This window comes from Lates calcarifer, linkage group LG1, assembly GCF_001640805.2.
Source record: "Lates calcarifer isolate ASB-BC8 linkage group LG1, TLL_Latcal_v3, whole genome shotgun sequence".
NCBI lineage: Eukaryota > Metazoa > Chordata > Actinopteri > Centropomidae > Lates > Lates calcarifer.
In genome coordinates this window covers 10,454,068-10,477,486 of record NC_066833.1, presented here as the reverse complement: position 1 = coordinate 10,477,486, position 23,419 = coordinate 10,454,068, and the positions used below count along the sequence as shown (strand labels likewise).

The 23,419-nt window shown below is 40.7% G+C and overlaps 1 protein-coding gene across 1 annotated transcript in view; it reads right to left on the bottom strand.

The window, feature by feature from the left end:
• ptpn4a (protein tyrosine phosphatase non-receptor type 4a) overlaps nucleotides 1–22,306 on the bottom strand; it is a 57,006-nt gene extending 34,700 nt beyond the window's left edge. The window contains 2 exon segments of the mRNA XM_018682291.2: nucleotides 101–255; nucleotides 21,744–22,306. Of these exon segments, the coding sequence (XP_018537807.1) occupies nucleotides 101–238 (138 nt within the window). The 5' untranslated portion in view covers nucleotides 239–255; nucleotides 21,744–22,306.
• Nucleotides 22,307–23,419: the final 1,113 nt, after the last annotated feature.

Here is a 23,419-nt window from a genome sequence, read left to right as displayed (position 1 = left end):
TTTTAGTCCAGCTTTGCATTAACTGGATTCTATCCTGTGTTTGTCCTTTTAAACTCAATTAATTTACGGTAAGACACTCGAATGGAGGGACGGTACTTACGCTGACTTTGAATGCCTGGACAGTGTTGTCCAGCAGCAGTACGTTGCACACAACCTGTGTGTGCTGCCTGTCTCGCTCCAGCTCCGTCGCCCGGACATTGTAGGATCTGCCAGCAGGCAAGCGGAAGCGCGCGCTCATCACGCTCCTACCAGGGTCTGCAACAAGCAAAGACACAGCAGAGACAACAAACCAGTGAGCGAGAGACACAAGACTGTACTGTATACATACTATATGATCCTCAAGGTGAGCTGCAGGTAACAAAATGCCCCTTTCTGTTTACAAAGAACACAATCAGCCAATTTACAGAACAACACAATATACTTATTTCTCACCTGCCTTAGTGAAGGCAGCTACACACCAGTGCAAGTCTGTACAAGCACAATGAAGCAGCAAAGACTGACTGCTTCATGAGGAAAGAATGTCAATGAGAAGGCAAGCAGCAGATTGGAAACTACAGTATACAGCAGCCCAGAACTAAAACACTCATAAGATAATATAAAATGAGAAAAAAATAAATGAATCAATCAATAAAATGTCTGCATGTACATCAGTCCTCTTTTCAGAGGAAATTGGATGAATACTTTGAATTTTATCATTTCATCATGCCTAGTTGGAGTGGCTCATGATTGGTTGGTAAATAATGGCAGCACAAACAGTGACTCAGGGTGCCCTGTCTGCTCATCAGTGGGAATAAATAATAATTCAATCTGAGGCCCCAAGTAGCAGATACCCAGAAGGGGCTTTTGGAAACTACAGTATACAGCAGCCCAGGACTAAAACACTCATAAGATAATATAAAATGAGAAAAAAAAATCAATCAATCAATCAATAAAATGTCTGCAACAGCTGTCTAACAGAGAGGCAATTAAGGATTTTTAACTATTTTAATCTTCATTTCACTCGGCATGTACATCAGTCCTCTTTTCAGAGGAAATTGGATAAATACTTTGAATTTTATCATTTCATCATGCCTAGTTGGAGTGGCTCATGATTGGTTGGTAAATAATGGCAGCACAAACAGTAGCTGAGGGTGCCCTGTCTGCTCATCAGAGGGAATAAATAACAATAATTCAATCTGAGGCTGCTCCATTTAGAACAAACCAAAGCCCCTTATTACTGAGGCTACATCTGACTGCTTTCTTTTGTCTCTCTAGATTGCAAACTGGTTGAATGTGCCATGAATTTCAGTTTGTACTGTGTTTTAACATTTAATAGGGTGCAGTCTTTTATGTTAGTAATTTCTATGTGATTCAGGATCAATAAATATATATATATATATTGCATATATTCCTGAAAGAAGTAGTTTGAAAAACAGTCTTGGTTAACCTCACAATGGTGACAAATAAAAAGTTATTACGCCTGGCTGAGAAAAAGACATAATCTATATCCAGGTAGGTGTCCTATTCAACACTTGCTGTTGTCTTGTATTTGTATTGTCATATATTTACTGTTACATCTGATAATAGTTGATAGTTTACAACCCAGTTATAAAGATTATTGGCTAACATACTGTTTAGACCCATGTTAGACAAAAAGCTCTGTCTGCATACACGCATGTTTCACAAGTAGGTTCTGTCTGTTTCTGTGTAGCTGCAGCAGTGTTTTCAGTTTTGGTTTGGATTTGGTTGGGCAACATATGCTATTGCGGGGAGGGAGGGTTGTGCCCTTCCTGTCCGCCTCCTGCTTTTTTTATTCTTAGGTGATCTACCATGACAGGAGACATAATAACTCCACGAGGGTCACGGCCCCCGTCATCAGGAGCTGCTGTATTCGTACCGATGGCTCTGTGTGAGAGCATTTGTGTGTGTATATAGTATATACGGAGGGCTCTCTGTGTGACTGAGCTGCTTGTCACTATACATCAGAGCAAACCTCCTGACCACGGGCAGATGGCGTGCACACTGTGCACGTACAGACACATACAACTCTATACATGAGGCTAGCACTAACAGCCAGACATTCATGCTACACACAAACATATGACTATTACATCTTTTTTAACAGGTGGCTACAGTACACTTTATATATAGTTTATTGTATATGCTGTGTGACTGAGTAGATAATGGTAGTGTAGATAATGTTACTCAGGCAGTGCTTGATGAAAAATCCTGGCTAACTGTCTGTTGGCATCAGGACCACTGAAGAAATACATAAAATTATGAATAAAGAGATGCTTAGATACAATTAGGTAAGGTAACACGTATGTAAAAACAAAAAATTGTGGTTTTACAGAGGCTTCTGTCAGACAGTCACTGCTAAGCTAAGCTAATCATCTCCTGGTTCTCGCTTCATATTTAACGGACAAATATGAGGATGGCAGCAATGTTCGCATCCACGCCTGGAAAACAAAGCAAATTAAGCAAATTTCCCAAAATGTCAAACTGTTCCTTGAAATGTCGCAGTCTGAAAATATCTGCAGTGATTCTTTCAGTGTTTTGTTGCTTTTTGCTCCTCGCCTCAGTGCAGCTGCCAGAGAAAGGCATGTCTATGACCCACTGAAAAGGGCTTCAATAAACAAAGTTTATCATGTCCATGGTACTACTAATATTTTCAGAAAATTAATAAAACACACTTTTTACTAATGTTTATTCTTATTGCTGTCAGCACTTAATTAATGGGGGAATCATATTGGTGTAACACATAGAGAATCAGTGAATAACATACTTTTAAAGGAGCACTCCACTGGTTTTACACATCAGAGCGAGATGAACAAGAAAGCAAAGTACTTAAAGACTGCCTGCACCAATTAACACCATTAACCAACACAGGAAAAGAGAAGAGTGTGGCAACTGTTCATGTTGTCATTTACTGACAAAATGATACGCATCAGTATCTTATCTGATTCACCACAGCAGGTGACAGTGTTCACTACCACTCACAATTTCCTCACGAAACCCTGGTATGTCTAACAAACTGAGGGGGTGGAGTTTGTACGAAGTGGGCGTTTACCGTGCAGGGAGGGTCTATCAAAGAAATGCTACTGAGCAGCTAGTAGGTAACATTCTAGCAGGTGTGAGGCTGGAAATACTGTAGGCTGTAGTGACATGATGTGATCAATACATTCCACCAACACAACAACCACACACACGCTGATGCATGCACGTTGCTGGCAGCCACAGTGTCGGCTTTGGGGAAACAGAGCGAGCGGACCGGCAAGATGAGCAGATGAAGCCAAGCAGAAAGAAGGAAAGACTGAGGGACGCGCTCCTATCACCGGCTCACACTGAGGAGGAGCTGTGGGATACAAAGATGATGAGCTCTGACACACAGACGCTCTCCACAGGCTGCATCGCCATCCCTGCTCTTTTCCTGTCCCAACATTTCTCTGCCATCCAGCTGAAGACAATTTCAAGACCACGGACCACAGCACTGGATCATCGTTGTATTATGCAACCATTTAATCACAGATCCACTTTTTTTTGTTATCTTAAATTATTGGGATCGTTTATACTTGTTGCATTGTGTTCTAAAATGTTTGCCTCTGACTTTCTCTACTGTATTCTTACTATCCTTTTCAATTATACAATTTTTTTGTTTTTTTGTTCTACTGCACTCTATTCTCAATGTCCTACAATTTTCTGCTCTGCTGTGTTCTTTTCAGTTTTGCTCTGCTGAGCTGGACAGGACAGCCACGCTCCCCTGAGAGAACCCTCCGGAACTCCGGAAGAACGCTACCATTATTGCTTCCTGCAGTCAGCAGAGCTTACAAACAGGCATGAGTGTGCATGTGTGTGTCTGTGTGTGTATAAGGGCTCTTGACCCTAAAGCTTCCCTTCACTGGTGGGCTCCTCTGGCTCTCTCGGATTATTGCAAACACAGACGGTCCTGCAGCCTTTCCGTCTGTACACAGGATTACACGCCCTTCATATAAACACACCTACTGCAACACTTAAATATGCAAACATACACACACGTGCGCGCGCAAACAGAGACACACAAGTTATCTAACATCAACATCTGATTGTGTATTGCTCCACTTTGTCAGGATACACACACACAGGCGTACACACAAACACAGAAGTACAATGATAAAACTTATCCGGACTACTGAACTGTGATTCTCCCTGTATTTCTTATTTATACTTAGAACAGAACAAGTCTTCAAAGGAAAAAAGTTACACAACAGACACCGGCCTATAGCCAGTTCAAATACGGGCTGACTGCTGAACTTCATTTGCCCCATACATTTCTATTTATACTCCTAATATCTTCAAAAGAAACTGAAAAGGCATGCTATGTACATTTTTTCTGTCCCTTTGTGTTGCTTTGGAACAATTGAAATAATAGGCGAGCAGTTAGGAATCCCAGAGGAACTGTACATCATTGCTCCACAGTGTTTCATAAAGCGTAAACTAGGCCACAGACAAACAGGTGGTCAATTACAGATGTGTGCCACTGTGTGTCTGTGTGTGTGTGTGTGTGTGAGATTGCAGAAAGCCTGCAATTGCTCTGAGTTTTCATAATAAATGACTGGATTAAAAACGACTTCATATCCGTCATAGATCTTTCTCTCTTTGTGTGTATGACGTTTAAAAAAAGAACATAAGACTGAAACATGCATTATACACACACTACACACCAGTATACACATATATCTCAGTCTGGGGAGAAAAAAAAAGACTTCCTGTTCCAAGTCTTTCTTTCCATTGTGCCCATACAGAACACTCATCCATCCTCTATCTTCCTTTTCATTACGCCTACATCCTCCCTGATTCACCTTCACCCCTGATTTTACTACACTGTCCCTCACACTCCTGCTCCTTTTTTCCCTTGCTTACCATTCACCCAGCCACCCCAGCAATCTCTTTAATTCTACTTATTTTATGTAGGGCAACAACAACAACAGCAGTGTGAGTGTGTGTGTTTGTAACTGATGGATTTAAACAAAGCATTTAACATGTGTCTCTGCAGGAGGAGGCGGGGTGCCAGGGAAGTTGTAGCTTCGGGAATGTGGGCAGTGATTGACCTCTGACCTCCTTTAGGGGTAGCCATATGTGGCCCTGACTAATGGTAAAGTCATATAGTGCTGTTTGTAAACTGATTGCCACAGCATAGTCCGTTTAAGAAAACAGACCCAAACAGCATATGAAGTATTTTCCACTCTGAAGGTTGGTGATTCATGAAAAATGTCTTTCTTTCATCTGGACAATTCAGTCACATGATTATCCTCAGTAATGAGATTTTTGTTTCAACTGTGAACACTTCTTTCAAAAAGTCCCTGCTAATATTGTGTGTTCACCCACACACACACATCATAGACGTCCCAATGCAAATTCATTACAATTCTGTTATCCAGACTTGCAAACATCTGCAAACCTTTGCTTGAACTCCACTGAACCCTTGTGGAATAAGCTTCTCCAAGTGAATAAGTAAAAAGCCTGAGTCAGCCTGTCCGACTGCACTGATAAGAAAAACCAGACAGTCCAGTCCAGCTCTCAGCTCCCCACAAACTCTCATTTTTTATTTCAGCATAAGTGATAAACATGTGCAGCCAAAAAAACAAGGGTAACAGAGTAGTGCCCCAGGATGCCAGTCAAAGTCCTGTTATGTTGAATATTTGCCAAGTGGACCATTTGTATTGTATTTGTATTTAGCACTGTAAAAGAGGACGTGTGTTTGGCCACAGCTGTCACTATTTCACCAATGGCAACTTTAAAGTCAAGCTAATATTAAATTGCATGATTTTTATGCCACAGCATGCAGATCTTCTTCGTAAATACCATGTCATGTGCTCTTTTTTGAGGAAGAAATTTTTACGACTGGGCCTTGTCTGTTCCTATCAAAATCCCAATGATTCTCTGTCTACGCAGACTTTGACCATTTTATCATAAGATGATGCTAACAGCCTGAGACACAAAGAGAGACACAGACTTTGAACAACAACCCACCCACAGTATCTTTCTAGCTAGTGTCGGCACAGTGACACATCTTGACATGAAACAAGAGTCACTTTGACACAGATGTTAGACTGCAAAAAGGAAAGACTTGTGATCTCAGTTGGACTCACACAGAATCCATTTAGGTGATAAAAAGGTCAACAAAACCATGTATTTCTACAAGGCTCTTCTCACTCACTTACTGCATCATAAAAAGTGAAATTAAATAACTTGTGTGACCATTTATTTATTTGCTGGTGAGGGTGGCAACTAGTTGATAACTAAAGATTAGATTGTTACTTACAACAAGTTTGATCCACTAGGTTTCCTATTATTACAGAGGTCTAGACATTACATAAATTTATGCCACGATAGCCTGGACATCAGTTTACTTTTGCTTCTTCACTGCACAAGAGGAGCTGATATCATTAACTATGGCTGTGGCCACTTAGTGCAGTGCATTTCAGCAATTAATTGTGTTATTAGTAACACCTGTGTTTGACAAGGCAAAACGTCTGCTGTGTAAAAAGGTCAACACAACCACAGACATAAAAGAACTGCTGTAATACAAGTAATAAAGCCCAATGTCTGGAGGCTGACTAATTTTTGACCCAACACTACACATGGTATCAGTTTTTATCAGTTTTTTCTCACAACATGAGAAACACTACAAGAATTTCCCTGAAATACATTTTTTCTCTTCCTCTCGTCCTTAATTGTCAGTATAGCCTGTGAGTCCATGATGCAAATTACAGTCGCTACAGTCATACACACACACACACACACACAGGCATTTATACACTTGTCAAGGAGATTCCTACTCAATCAAAGATTGAGGATAATGGAGACTGAACGGTATTTGCAGCAGTGGCTCTTTTTGACTCATTCTGGGCAGTGTCCTCGTTCTGTGTCCTCACCTACCAATCATACTATCTTCATTATAATAAGATACGATCCACATCCTCCTCTCCTCCCCTCGCCCCTAACAGCTTTTATGCTCTTCTACTCTCCACTGGTCTTCTACAGGACATTTGTCCTGCCCTCCAACAACTTAATAACGTGTGCTCTTTCCATACTGTCCTTCTGAACAGTTACATCAGGCTTTTCCAGCAATTCATAAGATGCACCACTGATTATGGGTAGTGAAGGAGAGTAAACTACAGCCCCTCTCTATAGAACTAATATAACTCTTGTGGTGAAACATCCTCTGCCTTGAAGCACATACCTCTCATCAGTGCGACTTCCACAGACATGCTTGATTTTAAACCCCAGAATCTTGGCGGCTGCAACTGCTCAGGATATTTCATTATGTAGTTGATTTTATTTTTATGTTTATGTGACAGAGTTTACACTTTTTGTGGTTCTCAGTCTGTAGGACAACGACATTTAGCTCACACTATAACAATGTTAAAGGCTATAGAAACTCTTAAAGGTTCATCCAGTTAACACAGCAGATGCACAAACATACACATGACCTTATTGGCCCACATACGAGTTCAATATGTCCACAAATAAGACCTTCATTTCAGTCAGAGATGCTGCATATATACTAAATATTCACTCATAATCTAACTCAGAAATAATCCAACTGTGGAAACATTCAGATAAAAATCTACATGCATGATTTCATCAACATCATTATGATTGTAACTGCTGTGAACACACACACCCAGGTTCTTCTGGTTAGAGCTCATGGTTTGAATATACATATAGCGCAAAGGTCACAGTGGTGTGCTGGCAAGCAGCGGTTGAGAGAGACCACATTTTTAGGTCTGCTGCTTTCAGCTAACATTGCAAGTAACAACTTGCTGTTGCTCTGTGAACGCATTAACATCCAACTATCCCATTTACAAATATTCATTCACAATTCAGCATTATACAAAAACAGTTTGTTCAATAAGTGATTCAAGTCACTGCACACAGACAACTATTGCTTATTAATTTCTAGATTGTTTGCTACAGAGCTTTAATAGTACCTCTGTTCATTTAAGTTGCATCCATTACAGTAAAAAGCTGGTAAACTAAATGTCAACTTTCCCTGGACTTGTGGATTAGTTGGAGAAGAATAAAATAGTACTTAGTCTTGTCAGAGTAGACAGTGATTCCAGAAACATGCGAACCATTAGCTACCACCATGACCATGTAATGTGAAAAGAACAAAGGGATTTTAAATGAAAACGCTACACACACAGATTGGAAATATGAGAGGGGTGGGACAGTGTTACCTCATTTATGTAAGAGGAGGCCCCCTACTTTACAGTGCTGAACACACACACACACACACACAGCATAGAAACAGAGATGATGGTTTGATTAAAGCAGCACATTCCTCTGATTTTTTTCCTTTCCTGCTGACACTGGCACCTTTAAATGTTACCAGGTCGTGTTCTGAGAACGCTGCAAATTTCCACCCGCATCCACCTCAGCCCTGCACATTCCTGCCCCACCAGCAGGGAGGCCAGGTGTTTTGTACCAAGCACGCCCGCCCGCCGGCGGCTGCTAGGTTAGGTTTGGGGGCATAGAAGCTCGGCTATGTTGCTGAGGGCGAAACATTTACACCTGACAGAAAAAAGCAGTATTTAACTTTTAACTTTTAATTAAGAATTAAAAGTGTCATCTTCTGATCATTCTATTGTCTCCTTGAAGGGGATAGGCATTATTTGCCATTTTACACTAGTCTGTAGCACAGTTCTGCTTCAGACAGTGCTTCTCCATGCAGCTCTAGCTTGATAAAAGATTTATTAGGATGTAAAGGCTCCCTTGACACCATACACTGCAAGAAACACACATATATGCACAAGCAAATACATATAATAAGCTGAGAGGAGCTGTTTATGTATGTGCTGAATATTTACAGTAACCTAGGTCATCCATCTACACATACACATATTAAATTATTTTACAAGGCTTTAACTATTAACTGTGGAGGTCTGCTGAAAGGTCAGAGGAGCTCTACTGATATTTATGGTTCTGAAAATTGCCTTCGTCCTTGAGGAATAAAAACAAAGTATGTGTGAAAGAGAACACATGCACATGTGCCCTACACAACTGTATCAGGGACTTATAGCATTGTTTTAGGAAAGGCAGAAAGGAGAAAACAGCTCCTGAGTTGGGCATCAACACTCCAAACATTAAAAATAAGAATTACACAGTGTTAAGCAGTTTGACGCTGATCATGTGAAAGCAGCTTTAGCATTGCCTGAGTGCACCAAGGAGCTCACAGAGGCCTTACAGTGAAGCCCGACATATGACAAGTATGAAAGTATCCCAACACACTATTCTACCTTGTAGAGTCACCTAAATTGGACAACGCAAGATTGGAAAATGTTGCCTGGTCTGATAAGTCTTGCTTTCTGCTGCAACATTTGGATGGTAGGGTCAGAATTTGGCATAAACATCATGAAAGCATTGATTCATCCTGCCTTTTATCAACGGTTCAGGCTAGTGGTAGCAGTGTAATGGTGTGGGGGATATTATCTTGGCACACTTTGGGCCCCCGTCATGTCAATATCAACAAAAATCTCTAAGGAATGTTTCCAGCACCTGCCACAAAGAATTAAGGCAATCCTATCCTGGGACTAGCAAGGCGTACCTCACGAAGTGGCCAGTGATTGTACATGCTGAGGCCATGACACTCAAACACTGGCTAAACCGATCCGAACTAATCTGACCAAAGTTTGACCCTATCCATCTCCTTTTTCTAAAAAGCCTTGGTTATCCTATTTGCGCTCTTTTCTGAGAAAGAGAGGTGCAGTGGGATTGACATTTAAAATAAGAGAAAAGTAGTGAAGTGGTTAAGGGGCAGTACTTGGAAAAGGGTTTTATCATCTGTCTAGTTTTTAGAGGAAATGCAATCATTTTCCTGGAAACTCTACGCCTTCTGCTACTGTTCAGAGCGCTAACAAAATGTGCCCATGTTAACAATGCCACACTGTCTTTTGCTTGGGCATTGAAAAGATTTCAATTACTTGATTCTTCATATTTAACAATGAGTTTTCAAGGTCTCTTGGAGAAAAATTACAACACATCCTAAAAATGCAGGCCTGTTTGTATTATAGACATTTGAAGGAATAGAATGACACAAGAGAAACAAAAAAAATAATATATAAAAACACTTTAATTCTCTTCCTGGATGCATTTAAAATGCATCTGGCTAGAAATGTATGGTAGGATGTGTGTATCTGCCTAACCCTAGTGTCTAACCCAAACATTTGACAAAAATGTAAATGGGAAGCCTGGGAAACATGCAACTAACACTGGAGAATGGGAAAAATGCTTCTATCTCTGGTAGCATATGACAAAAAATACCAATGTATATTCATCCATTGAGGAAAGTATAACAATCTAAAACACACACCATCTGCTCACACAGTCACGCGTAAAAAGTAATGTACAACATCTGTTTAAAACATCTAAAAGCTAATTGTCTCGGTGCCTTCAGCACAAATGTTCACTTTTGAGAAAAAGCTTTTGCCTTCTGCATGTTTTACAGAGCTGTACCTGGTGTGGCCAGCGTGTGCGTGTGTGCCCACGGCTGTGACACACTGTAGGTATGCAGCGCCTGCTCTATACTGCTGATGAAGGGAATTCTGCTTGATGCATAATTGAAAATAGCAAAGGCTCAGTATACGTTTCACACTGTGACACACCTCTTATTTTTTTGATTATTACTGTTTTTTAGGTCAAAATTATTGGAGATCAACACTTAATCTTTTAGAAATAACAGTCTGCTAATGTCATAGAAAACCTGCAGTTTAATGTGTGGTTGTCTGTACTCTCTCACTATACAATATGAACACTACTATTTTGGTTTTTTGGTCACATTTACTTGTTAGACAGCAGCGTGGTTTTGACCCTACAGTGCAGTGCTTCAAGCCTAGACATTTCTGTGGGTGGGGGGTGGGGGTGGGGGCACAGGTGCAAATGCATTTTTGCATTTTTTGAGTTGTGAGAAACAGTGACAACAGACAGGGGATGTGGCTGTGAATGCTCAAGATAAAGGAAAATATTAATAATAGTATCAGATAAATACTGTCTTTAAGGTGGATTACAATCAACTGCAAAAGTAATGCAGCAACACAGGCAACTCAAAAGTGAGGATGATGATTAAACAACTTGTTTGAGTCTATTACACAGCTCATGTAACAAAAAGCATGTGTGTGGGAGAGGTGTTAGGGGACGTCTCTGTACCACAGGTTGTATGAAGAGGTGAGGATGAAGAGATGGAGGTGTGTGGAACACATTGTGGTTGGTAAACAGGGCCAAAACAGGAAAGCGTGGGCCCACCTGAAAGTCACCTCATACTTTGTACGATGTTTCCACACTGTAGAAAATAAGGTTAGCTGCTGGTGAAAAATATTGAGACAGCAGTTTCTCGCCTTTTTTTTTTTTTTTTTTTTTTTGCATGTATAGGTATAAAGACAGAAATTTGTGACTGGCTTAATCTACTTAAAACCCACAGTTTGCATCATGCAAAATACCAAAGTGCATGTTTATATGTTTAACTCAGCTCAATCAAAATCAGCATCAGGCTTTATGAGTTAAGTTTTGTATTTCTGCCTGCATCAGTGTGTCTCTAACTACTTAATCAAATATGAAATTCAATAAAACATACCTCAACATTAATACACTAATCTCTTTTCTGAGGCACTGACGTATAATCAGCTGGAACAATGCAAACCAGTGTATTTGCATGTACAAATGCATTATCAAACTGACCACTGTAGCATTAGCTTTATCAAAAACACAGGATAAATGCTGTAGAACTGAATTAGTAATGTAGCAAGGTTACATATGTAGGCCAGTGCAGGTTATGCCTCTGTGGTAGTGTTACTAAGCAGATGGCATTTCCTCAGCAACACTGGCCTGACATACAAAAACCTCAAACCGGGTCTCGCAAACATTGGTAGCCTGTTCTGCATTAATCTGATTTTACAAAAGAAGATTAGTGCAACCCCAGACCTAAGTGAGCACTTACATGAACCAATGGAACAGATTCAACTTCAGAGCAATGAAGTTATTGTATGAAGTAGAAATCTTAAGAAAATCGACTACGGACGGAGAGCCACCAAGCACAAGAAAAACTGACATATCATTTTTGATGTTGTGATGTTTCAGAGGGATGTTTATATGTATGTTGAATCATTTTTTCATTCCTCTCCCCTACACTTGATCCAGGTGAACACTTACTTTTGTCACTTTCTGTAAAAGCTCTCTATATGCTTGTATTTTGTCACCTTGTTCCTGTAAACACAACAGCATCCCATTCATTTTCAACCAGTAAACACAGCTCATTTCCTCTGGGCTTGTTGTGGCTGCTCTTAAGAGTTGATCAATAAACAGAATATGTAAGTGCTTTGTTACGTTTACGTAGCTGTTTTTCAGCTCCTTCAAAAATCACTTAAATGAAATTGCAGCAAGATATTTAAGATCCAAGTAAATTCTCAACTGTGGCATCTGAAACTGTCTGTCAAATAACCTGGGTAACAAACCTGAACTAACAAACGCTAAAGTTAAATTATTGCCACTGCTCACAGTGGCAGTTAAGCCAGTGTTAATCAGTTGCCAGGTTGATGCTTGAGCAAGAGGTGCTAAAATATGCACAGATTCATGATCCTGTAATTATTGCAACTTAGATTAAAGTGTCTAAGAAATGTCATGTATTGTCCTGTTGCTAGCAGCGTCCATGCTGGCTCAGGCAGAGTAGCCATGAGTCAGCCAGAGCCAGCCCCCTGCCTCATGCTGAAATCAGAGAAACCACAAGAATGTAACAGCTTCTGTTATTATCCCTCCCTGCTGCCTCCCTGCCTGATAGCCTGCCCCAGAAAATAGCAGTGAGGCTGCCTGTTTCTCTGGCGAAAATACACACACACACACACACACACACACACACACACACACAAATCTTGTTCTCATGTTCTCTGTCCTCTCGTTTTCATCTAAAAACACACACAGACAAACACACAGATACTCTATGGGTATGAATGTCCATTTTGCTCGCTTTCTTTCTGCACACACAGATACTCTCTATAAGCTCATACACACAGAGGACCTGACAGTGCAAAATCACATAGACTGCAATTTGTTTTTCCTACTGAGAATTGCTGCAAACCCAAGGCTGTCAAACACATAGAAACATCTACACAAATACCCACAGAAAAAACAAGCTGATACAGTACATACCTAGCCAGCAGACGCACAGTAAAACAGATCAATAGATAGAAAAACTGTCAAATTGAAATTGATAGCACAATATAAGTAATATTAAGTACATTTTAACAAGCTAATGGGCCAACTAATGTTTAATTTAAATTATGTTACATTTCATGATTGCGCTGTCAATTGCTGTCTATTTGTGCACATTCAAAGTCGTTTGGGTCCCTGTTTAACTTAACACACCAGTTAGTTTCAGTCATGTGTCTTGCTATACAGCAACATAACACAACAAATGTCTTTATGGGAAAGTCACCCCAGGGTGGTGGCTCTGGCATTCATAAGTGTTCATGTTCTGTAATGGTTCTATTCAAACATACATTTGACATATTATGATATGAATCTTGGAAAATATCCTTACTAATGTAATGATACTGTTTGGAACAAATCGTCAAGCCATGTGCAACACGGCTGTAAAATGTAGCTAAAGGGTGCTTGAATGGAGCCCTGATTTATTGTGGAAAAACTTAGCTTGAGGAAAGCTTCATTCCTGTCCTCGGGCTGGGAGTTAACGCTGTGAAAGGTTAGCGCAGGCCCAGATGTCAACAAAAGAGCGTGAATGTTTGAGTGTGTGCTGTTCAGAGTAATCCAAGCTCACGTGGGTGGACACACCCTCCTAAAAAGCATGCCCATCAGCCTTTGTAACCAGATATCTCTACGCATGTTGTCGCTCCTTTTCACTACTGCTCTCTTCGCCGCATCATCTCACATGCACAGAGATGACATGTTCACACATCTACATGCGGCACCCATCTGTTGACAGAGGAAATTATGGAGAGACAGAATTTACAAACAGTGTTGTCTTGAACAAGCTGGTCACGTAGACTAGCATTAAAGAGCGGTAAGGATAAAAATAAAGGAGGGAAGGAGGGAGGGATGGACAGAAAACAAGCCTGACAGTGGAGAGACTGAAAGCAGTATGGAATAGAAACAGCAATACTAATGTCCTATGTTTTTAGACTTGCTCTGTGTGTTCCTGTTTGAGTTGGATACGGAACCCCTTTGCCCTTCCTCCACAGATCTCCAAGCAAAACAAGCAGCGGATTAAACTAGGTTTTACCATGTAAACTGTTGATCTTCCAGAAATAACCCTGTCAAGTGTCACAGAAAAACATAGTGCATGTCTGAAAAAGAGGACAAGAAACTAAAGCTTTAGAGTCATGGAAACAAATGCATCCAGTTTTTTAATAAATGATGAAACCACTGTCCTGACTATCTAAAGCTGGACGCATGTTCTATAGACTATAATGTCACCATCTTTCAGGTATATGATTACAAGCAATATTAAACAAAAAACCCTAGCACAAATCCTTGGTAATTCTCATGAGGACAAAGCAGAATAAGGAACTCCATCCATTTCTGGCTCTGACCCACTGTTGTTAAGCAACTGTGTCCTTTGACCCCCTGAGATATTCAAGGCTCTTTAAGCAGCTGTTTCAAAGGCAGACCTGAGGATCTGAAGCTGACACATGCGCACTAAGCTCAGGTTGCACAAGCAACAGGTTTAAATGGGCACATGGCAATTTAATCTACAACTCTTTGCTGAGCACATCACAGTGCACCTTTAGGAAATGTTGTGCGTCTACGTCTAAAGGTGCATAGACGTGGATGTGTGGCAGTGTAAACACATTTTGGTGGAAAATGGGATGGGTGATGGTGAAGGAAAGGACAAGCCAAAACATGCACTGGAGCATAACTCTGGAGTGAAGAGCTGGGAGCCAGCTGTACTCACATACCTGAGGAGTGTAAAGGTGGGGGAGGGGCTGCAGTGGAAAGGAGTCCCCTCTCCAATAAAAAGTGTTTGATTAAAATCATATCATTTAGTGGATACTCTTTAATAATATGATGACATGGAGTTGTGGTGGTGGTGGGGAAAGGCTGATTTCATCATCTTAATCCCATTCTGAATCCAGCCAGAGTCTGAGGGCACTTGACCAAGTGTGATGCAGTAATTCCCAAAGCACATGCAATACTTTTGTTACCGTATTATAGCTATGTTCTGACTACATTTTCAGTATGAATTTTAGATTTGAATAAATCAAACCTTAAACACTGTGCCCAAATTAAACAGACAACTTCACATCACTATCTGACAACATTAGCAGAAACGTAGATGTTCAATTACTGAGAGCTGCAACAGCTGCAAATTTCAACAAATCTGAATGCATTCACAATATAAAAGAAACTGGCAGAGGGTACAGGTACCTTTTTTCTTATGATTAGGAGTTTATCTGGGAAGGACAACGATCATTGATTAACAGAAAAAAAGAGATGTAAATTAGGACAACTAAGCCTAGAGGTCTAATTTCCATGTGGCAATGGACACTGTGTTCCAAAATGGTACCCTATTTATGTAACTAAATGAAGCCAGCCACCCATCCCGTGCCCTTTTCTTCTGTTCCCTCAGTTTATCCAGTGGCCATCCGTGCATCTATCAATCTCATATAGCCAGTGATCGTTTTAATCCTCTAATGTCTTTATGTTGCGCTCCCCTAATCCAACCTCTGCACAGCTAGCTAGGTCTCTCTTACAGCCCCTGAACCATAATCTAGCTAGCTTTATCTTCTGGCTCTGTTTGTATAATCTAGCCCTGCATTTTACAGAAACTGGGTTAGAACACGTAAGTGAGACATAATGGAGACAATATGGGATGTTGAATTACAACATATATCAAGAGCCACTCTTTATGTTGCCATGGCATAGTAGAGTAGATGTCTGACAGAATGTATGCTTCCTATGCATTATTTGCTCAGAATTAATTAAAAACAGCACCGTCTATAATCCTCTAAAATAAAGATGAATGAAATGAAATGAATTCCATAACCTCTTTCATATTTTATGACACCCCCCCTTTATTTCCCAGATCCTATATGTGCTTTCTTTTTATTGTATGATCCTCTGAGAGGGACCTTTGATAAGAGCAGATAAGAGCGTCTAACAAACAGTAGGACAGAAAGAAGGCTGTCCTCTCACTGTGTAATGACACAGTATGATGGCCAAAGAGACCCAATCTCAAACCTTCACACCTAAAGAGATCTCCAAGAGCCAATAGAATAAACCTGAATGTGATACACTCCAATCACACACACCACACCAGCAACAATTCAAAATGCAGGAAGGAAGTCATTTGTTTCAATGTCAGTGAAAAATATATATTCTATTAGTATAATATGGGATCACAAGATGTGCTTTCTGTTTCACCCTGAGATACTGGCATAATTAATAAGGGCATCAAAAATATTTACAGGTAAGAATCCGATATCATGCATGCATGAAGAGTCACTATTCCCTGTGGTGTCGTATGAATCCTTTATGCCTGAACTGTTGTTTGTGTGTGTGTGTGTGTGTGTGTGTGTGTGTGTGAGAGAGAGAGAGAGAGAGAGAGAGAAGTAGGGGGTCTGTCTCTAGCTCCTCTCTGGCTGGATAACGTGCTGTTACAGCTAATCAAACCATTATGGCTGCCCTCTAACTGAGAACATCATTACCATAAAATGCAGTTTAATCTGATTAGTTATGCATGATCCAGATACGCCAACGCCGGACACCAAGAAGGGGAGAGAAGATAGAGGTGACCCTGATCTGACAATAACACATCTAAAATAAAATCTTGAAATGAAACAAACACATTCAGACAGATTCAGGAGGCAAGCTAAAACTAATATACACTCATGTTCTGTTCATATATATTACTGAGTGATTTTTTACAGAAACAGATACTCACAAGACTACTTAGAACATCCTTATATAAGCATGAAGAATCGCTGTGATATATAAGACTATATACAACTGCCCAACTATGAATAAAGATTGTTCATTCCAAAATGAAAGGCTTTTTTCTGCCAGAGACTGAATCTACCCCCAATCATTTACACCCAATTCACAAGGCCACTGTTATTTTTGTCCCAGTGTTCACAGGCAGAAAATAATAGCATGCGAGTCTTCTCTGCTACTTTCTGAATGATACTGAGACTACTGACGTAGTTATTCTTTGTAAGAAAATGTGTCACTATTAATATGGCAGTACTTGCTCTCTGTTTTAGAAGTCTAGCTCTGTCAAGGCACCTTCATCCTGGCATCCTGTACAGAATAAACACAGCTGTGTTTAGGGCTTGGAAGATAATTTTTCGCTGAAGAGTCGTGCCATATCCACCCCAGCAACAGACCGCTAACTAGCTGCCTTTCTGAGAGCTCCCTGGCTGGATATTTATGTGAATGGATGGCTATGGCTGGTTCACTTAAGGACTGCCAGTCAGACAGACTGAAAGAACTGTGGCTCAAGACAATGATGGTGATCTGGGAGTGCTATGGACCTGTGCCAAGTTAGGCATAACTGTATCTGTGAAGGCCTGCACCACATTAGGCATATTTGTTAATGGAAGATAACTGTTTCGCCTCTCATTTTAAATACTGATGCAAGATGCATAACATTCAAGAAATAAACTGGAACAGTATCAAAACCAACTTGGCACCAGAAAGGTCGGCCACTGCAAAATGAAATGGCCAAACTCTGCCTATCAATGGCTAAGCCTAGAACGCTTCCTAACTGCAAACAGGACTGTGAACTTTCCAGTGGGTTAGAGTGGAATGGGCTGACAGCTGGTCCTCTTGGTTAAACATGAACAGGCTGTCACCAACAGTCAGCAATGGTCACAAGGAGCCTGGTGACACTCAAATAAAAGAGGAGGATCTTATGAGTTAATTTGGGTATCGGGATAAAATGAACCACAGTAGATCGATAGTGAATAAGAAACTGGATATATAGGCTCAAAAATAGTCATGCAAGTCACTGGTGCCAGAAGAGAAAGTTCACCAATACTACTTTTTACTTTTTTTTTTCATAGTGCTTCTGGCAACATTTCCAAGCCTACTAATGTGAGATACACAAATGCTAGCATCTTTAAATCCTGATAATGTATCTTGCCTGCAGCACACAGCTAGCAGTCTTCTTACCACCACTTGTCAGTTCACACCAAATACTGAGCTGTCAGCACAACTGAGCACCATGCTAAGTGGTAGGGTGTGCCTCTCCAATCTTGAGACTTACCAGAAATAAGGTGTCAAACAAAGATAGAGAGAAAAGGAAGCGTTGAACACTCAAAGAAAGGAGATGAGAGGTAGGTAAGATATACATAGGGGAATATATATATGCATGTCTGTGTGTTAATTTATCTATTTATTTAAGGACATGGCATTTGGTCTATTGCCCTCATTTGATGATTTTGCATTTCGTCCACGATTTTCTACACATTTAAAACAGAATCTTTAAGCATACAACCATCCTCACATTTGCTAATATTAGCCAATCCCACAGTATATACACATCTCTCCACCTTTCAACCCAGCAAGAACAATGGTTGACCTTTGACCACTCTGCTGCTATGTGGGCCAGTTTACTATGTTTAACAAGGAGGACGTCTTTATGCATCTTCTCCACAGGCACCAGTCAAACCTGTGGAGATGCATCTGCAAAAATGGCATGAGGACAAATTGTCAGTGAGAGGTCTAAAGATGCCAAAGTGGACAAACGTCCCATATTCACCACACGTGAAACGGTCGAATGCTCACACCCATCAAGACGTGGTGCTGTAAAGTATTGCTGTAAAACAGTATTCTTCTATGAAGTACCACAAAGGCAAAACTCTACACATAAACTATTTTTTTCTTGTTCTTGATGCAGACCCTTGCTAAATGCAATACTGACCAACAACTTCTCAAACTGCAGGTTATTCTTCAAGACTGAGAATTATTTCCACTTAAGTGAAGACAACCGTCTGAAATGATTTGTCATTTGGGATGTTATTAACCGACACATAAAATTCTTGGTTTAAATATTTGTACATAATGTAGAGTAAACTGCACTTTCCTCTGCAACATTTCCCGAGTTAAATTTGATCCCAAGCTGCCTTGGGATCTGATGATACTACCTGACTCCCAGCTTTTTCCCATGGGATCCCCCAGCACCCTGCTAACAGGTGACATTAATCCCAATTACCTCTGACACACCTGTGCCCCTTCTGTCTTCCTCCCATCCTTCTTTATCCATATCTTCTCCTCACTACTGCGCCTCACTTTTTACTATCTCCGTCTGTCTCAGAGACACACTTCTGTTGTAAACCATGGGGATGTCTGGTTCAGGTGCAGTGCTCAAGTGAAGCGGGGCCATTGCCACAGGCAATTTCATCTTCCCCAGCTGAGTCCAACTACTTCTTCAGGTTTGGACAGAGCAAAAAAGCAAGGAAAGTTCAATCTAGGATTCTTTCAGCACATCATTTATGAATTTATAATATGCACTGAAATAAAAAATAGTCAGGCTGCATTTTTATTTAATGAAAACAAACTTTGCTAGGCTTTATTTAGTTGTGTTTGCGTACCAACAGCACTACAGCACAGCTTCCAATCCTAGTATATGTTTCAGCTATCAGAGATGGGATTCTCTTTTAATGATTAAGGGTTGTGGCTTTAAAGATCCTGACTCTCCTCTCTTTATTCTAGCGGAGCTTTAGGTGCAGAGTTTTATTTGGGGTTTTGGAATGGTTTCAACAGCAGTAAGAAGCATTTTGAGTGGTCAGCCTATCACAAACTGTGTGGAAACAAAAAAATAGGTGGGTCAGATAAAAATAAACAGCTGAAATCTTATAATTAAGGGATAACAACAATGTGGAGCACTGTTAAGGGTGTATTTCACTATAAATAATTCCACAATTACACATAATTGTGACATTTTGGTGGTGCCGACATTTGACAACACAACTCAGTGAGCTGTAAAGGTATGTAATTACCCAGGCAAAGGAGTGTACAAGCTAACAAGGCTGTGACAAATACTTTTCTAATAGTCTAATCTAATGCAAAATAATCCTTACTTCTACATTGCTTTAATATATAATATAGGTGGCAATAAAGGCCTAGAATGGTGTCACGAATAAAACGTGTGCAACATGGCAGGCCTAATTCCCAAGATAAGTAGTTCAGTTTCAGTAACCATCAGCCCCCAGACAGAGATTCCCAAATGTATTCAGGTCAAGAAGAGCCACAAACATTAGGTCAAAGACATTTTGTTGGACGCCCATCTGTTAAGCTTTTTGTTTATAGGGATTCCTTCAGAAATGGATACTGTAGAAAAGCCCTTGTCAAAACAATTCCCACTGTCTCATCTTACAGATAAAAAGTCAGTAAATTTACACAGGATATATGTGGGGAGCTTCTGAGGCCCCCTTCACATATCCCTGGGGGATCCCCAGTCACACTTTCTGGAGCCAGTGATTTTGATGAACCCAGCTACAAGATTTCATTCACCACTCATTCCTTTGCTGCCCCTAACTGAGATCCCATTCAGAAGCAAGTGTGACATGGCATCTAAAGTCATTTCTGCAGCTTAGATAGCTAAAAAAGGACGAGAGAGAGCCAGGGAGGCAGGGATCGAGGCTTGACAAAACAGGACGGAGCAGGGTCCATATGATCTCAGCAGCGGCAGCAGACTGGCAAGCAGCAGGCAGCAGAGGAACCGACTGCGACCCAAAAGATGTGGCACGGATGGTGGAGGATTACGTCATCGAAAAAAAGCAGGACGCCTTATCACAGCAAACCCTCACATCCATTACTTAACACCACAAATTTAACAGCGTTTCGCCCAGCAGACAAGGAGCCCTTTCCTGTCACTGACAAAGCAATAAAATAAGCAATTACTGATGCAAAAATAAACGCAGGGTCGCAATAAGCAGCTTATCCATACAGGCCCTCTCATTTCTAGGATGTGACACGTACATGAGAGCAGTTACAATAAACGGTGCCTCACCAATCATGTAGCAATGAATGACAAAATCCTCACATCCAGTTTATCTGAATGACCAGTATCCGCTGGATCTATTCATCGTTTCGGACTGTGAATAAGGTAATCACGTTAGGTGAGTCAAACAGCACTCTACTGCCGAAACACGGCGATGGAAATCTCCCAATAATCACTAATTAATTGCTGTTGCTTATGATAAAGCAATGTTATTTTTAAAGCCGCATTCGTAACATAACTAACGCCGCACTGGTCCCATTGAACGCCAACTGGACCCTGTCATTAAAGGGCTTATTGTGCACTGTACAATGAATGAGCTATTAACGGCCTGCTTAAATAAAATCTATATGTCGACTACAGGAGGGCAGAATAAAGTTTTAATGATTCAATAAACCTTTAAATGCATACCAATGCTGCGCATAGTGGATTAGCTGCTGTTTCGCAGCTATGTAAAGTAAGCTGCGAGATACTGAATGGGCTAAGAGTCAGCTAGCTAACAAGCAAGCTACAGAAGCACTGGCTATTGAGGTTATGAAGTAAAATGTATATTCGCACTTTCCATTTCTTTTTGTGAGACCCCACCCCAACAGGCACAAGTGTAATTACAACACGGGCCCTTCGGAATAACGTTATCCCAATGTTATTTCGCAATATCAGCCAATTTAGCGGTGGGGGCAGCAACTTGGATAAAAGTGACAGCGCTAAGCTAGCTAGCTAGCTAACGTCAGTCCGCTGTAAAAACTGGTGGCCTGTGAATGAGTGTCTTTCTTACCGTCATAAACTGCTCCAGGGGCGTCCAGTTTTTAAAGGAATATAATTTTTGTTGTGTGAGGAAATGGTTTTTGTATGGGCGATATAGCCCGAACATCCAAGATCAGTTCACGCACTGCCGATGAAACCCGAGCATCATCACTATCACCGTCTTCATCAGTACTCGGAGTCCGGCGCTGCTTCACACACATCCATCCAGCAGAGCGGGGCCTCCTCCGGGCTCAACCATGCGACTGGCTCGGCGACGACGGATAATCCACAAGACAGAAGCCCCCGCAGTAACCATTGGCTAGACACGGCGACTATCAGTCATTTCAGGTCGACAGAATGTGAAATATAATTACACGCATGCGTAAAAGTAAAGAAAACGCGATCAGCAAAAAGCTTACAAGTGGAAAAAACTAAACATCAAATCACCGAACAGGCAAATGTTGCGTTTCTGACTTTCTCTAACATGAGCCTGTCCGTTGTTGTCAGCGCTCCCTGGTCTCTCTGCAGCTGATTTATATGCCTGCCTTCCTGCCTGCCTGCCTGCACCACAGCAGTGATCAGCACAGCGACGTAATGGCGCAAACCCGAGCGCACAGGGGCGGGGTCACGGAGCGGGAGGCGCGCTGTTTGTTTTTGAGCGCACCCAGGTAGAACATACCGACAGTCTTTTATTATCATTATTATTATTATTATTATTTGCGTTGGTTAAACGCTGCTGTCAAAACATTCTCACCATGCGGTCACAAACACTGATATCAGGAGCTAACAGAGGTGTTTTACCATTATCTGCTGCAACATGTTTGTGTACACATTAAATAATAGGAAATTTTGAGCTTGTATACCTTAAATGTAGGCTCCATTTTCTGTATGGAGCTGAGGAATCATAAAATAAAATAAGATTACATTCATTCATCATCAATTTTCTCAGCTTTTTTCCACAGCATTAGCATTGGGAATGTCTTTTTAACTTGAATTTCATGTAGCTCCTTCACTAAAGAAGACATAGTTTCAGATTGAATATCATTCTATGACTTTCAAAATGGATATAATTATGAAAATTACTTTTCTGCTCATTCATAGACACTATAAAAGAAAGCCAGTAGCAAATTGAGAGAGTGGTAATGTGGGCTGTACTGACCTCTAGTGGCTCTAAAGAGAAACAGCCTATAATGCAACAAACAATGGTCCATTGTACAGTTCTCTCTGCAGGGCAAACAATGAAGTAAGCAGATGAAGCGGAGCAGTGAGAACAAGACAATAAGCCCAGTGTTGTTGATATACATATCTCAAAAGCCACTTTGTTGTCAGTAAAATGATGAAGTAGCCCTAAAAATTCAGTCAAAGCTTCTTTTTTTCCTTTGACTTCTTCTTGATAAGAACATTTTTTTTCTCTCTGTTTTCAATATAATAGGACCAGATGATGAGGGGATTATTGTTGGAACAGTACAAACACTTAGCTCAAGTATTTATCGATGAAGAATGCAGAAGGTCAAAGTCTACAATCTGGAACATATTCAGCTTTTTGCTCAAGGGCACAACTGTAGGGGGACACTTGCTGTCAGAGAAGGCCAAGTCCAACCTGTCCTGATTAAGAAAGTCCTGCTACTCTTTTCAACATCCAGATTTCATCAGAACGTGTACCATTTGGTTTTGATCTAATTTTCCCAATAGAGAAAAAGCACAGGA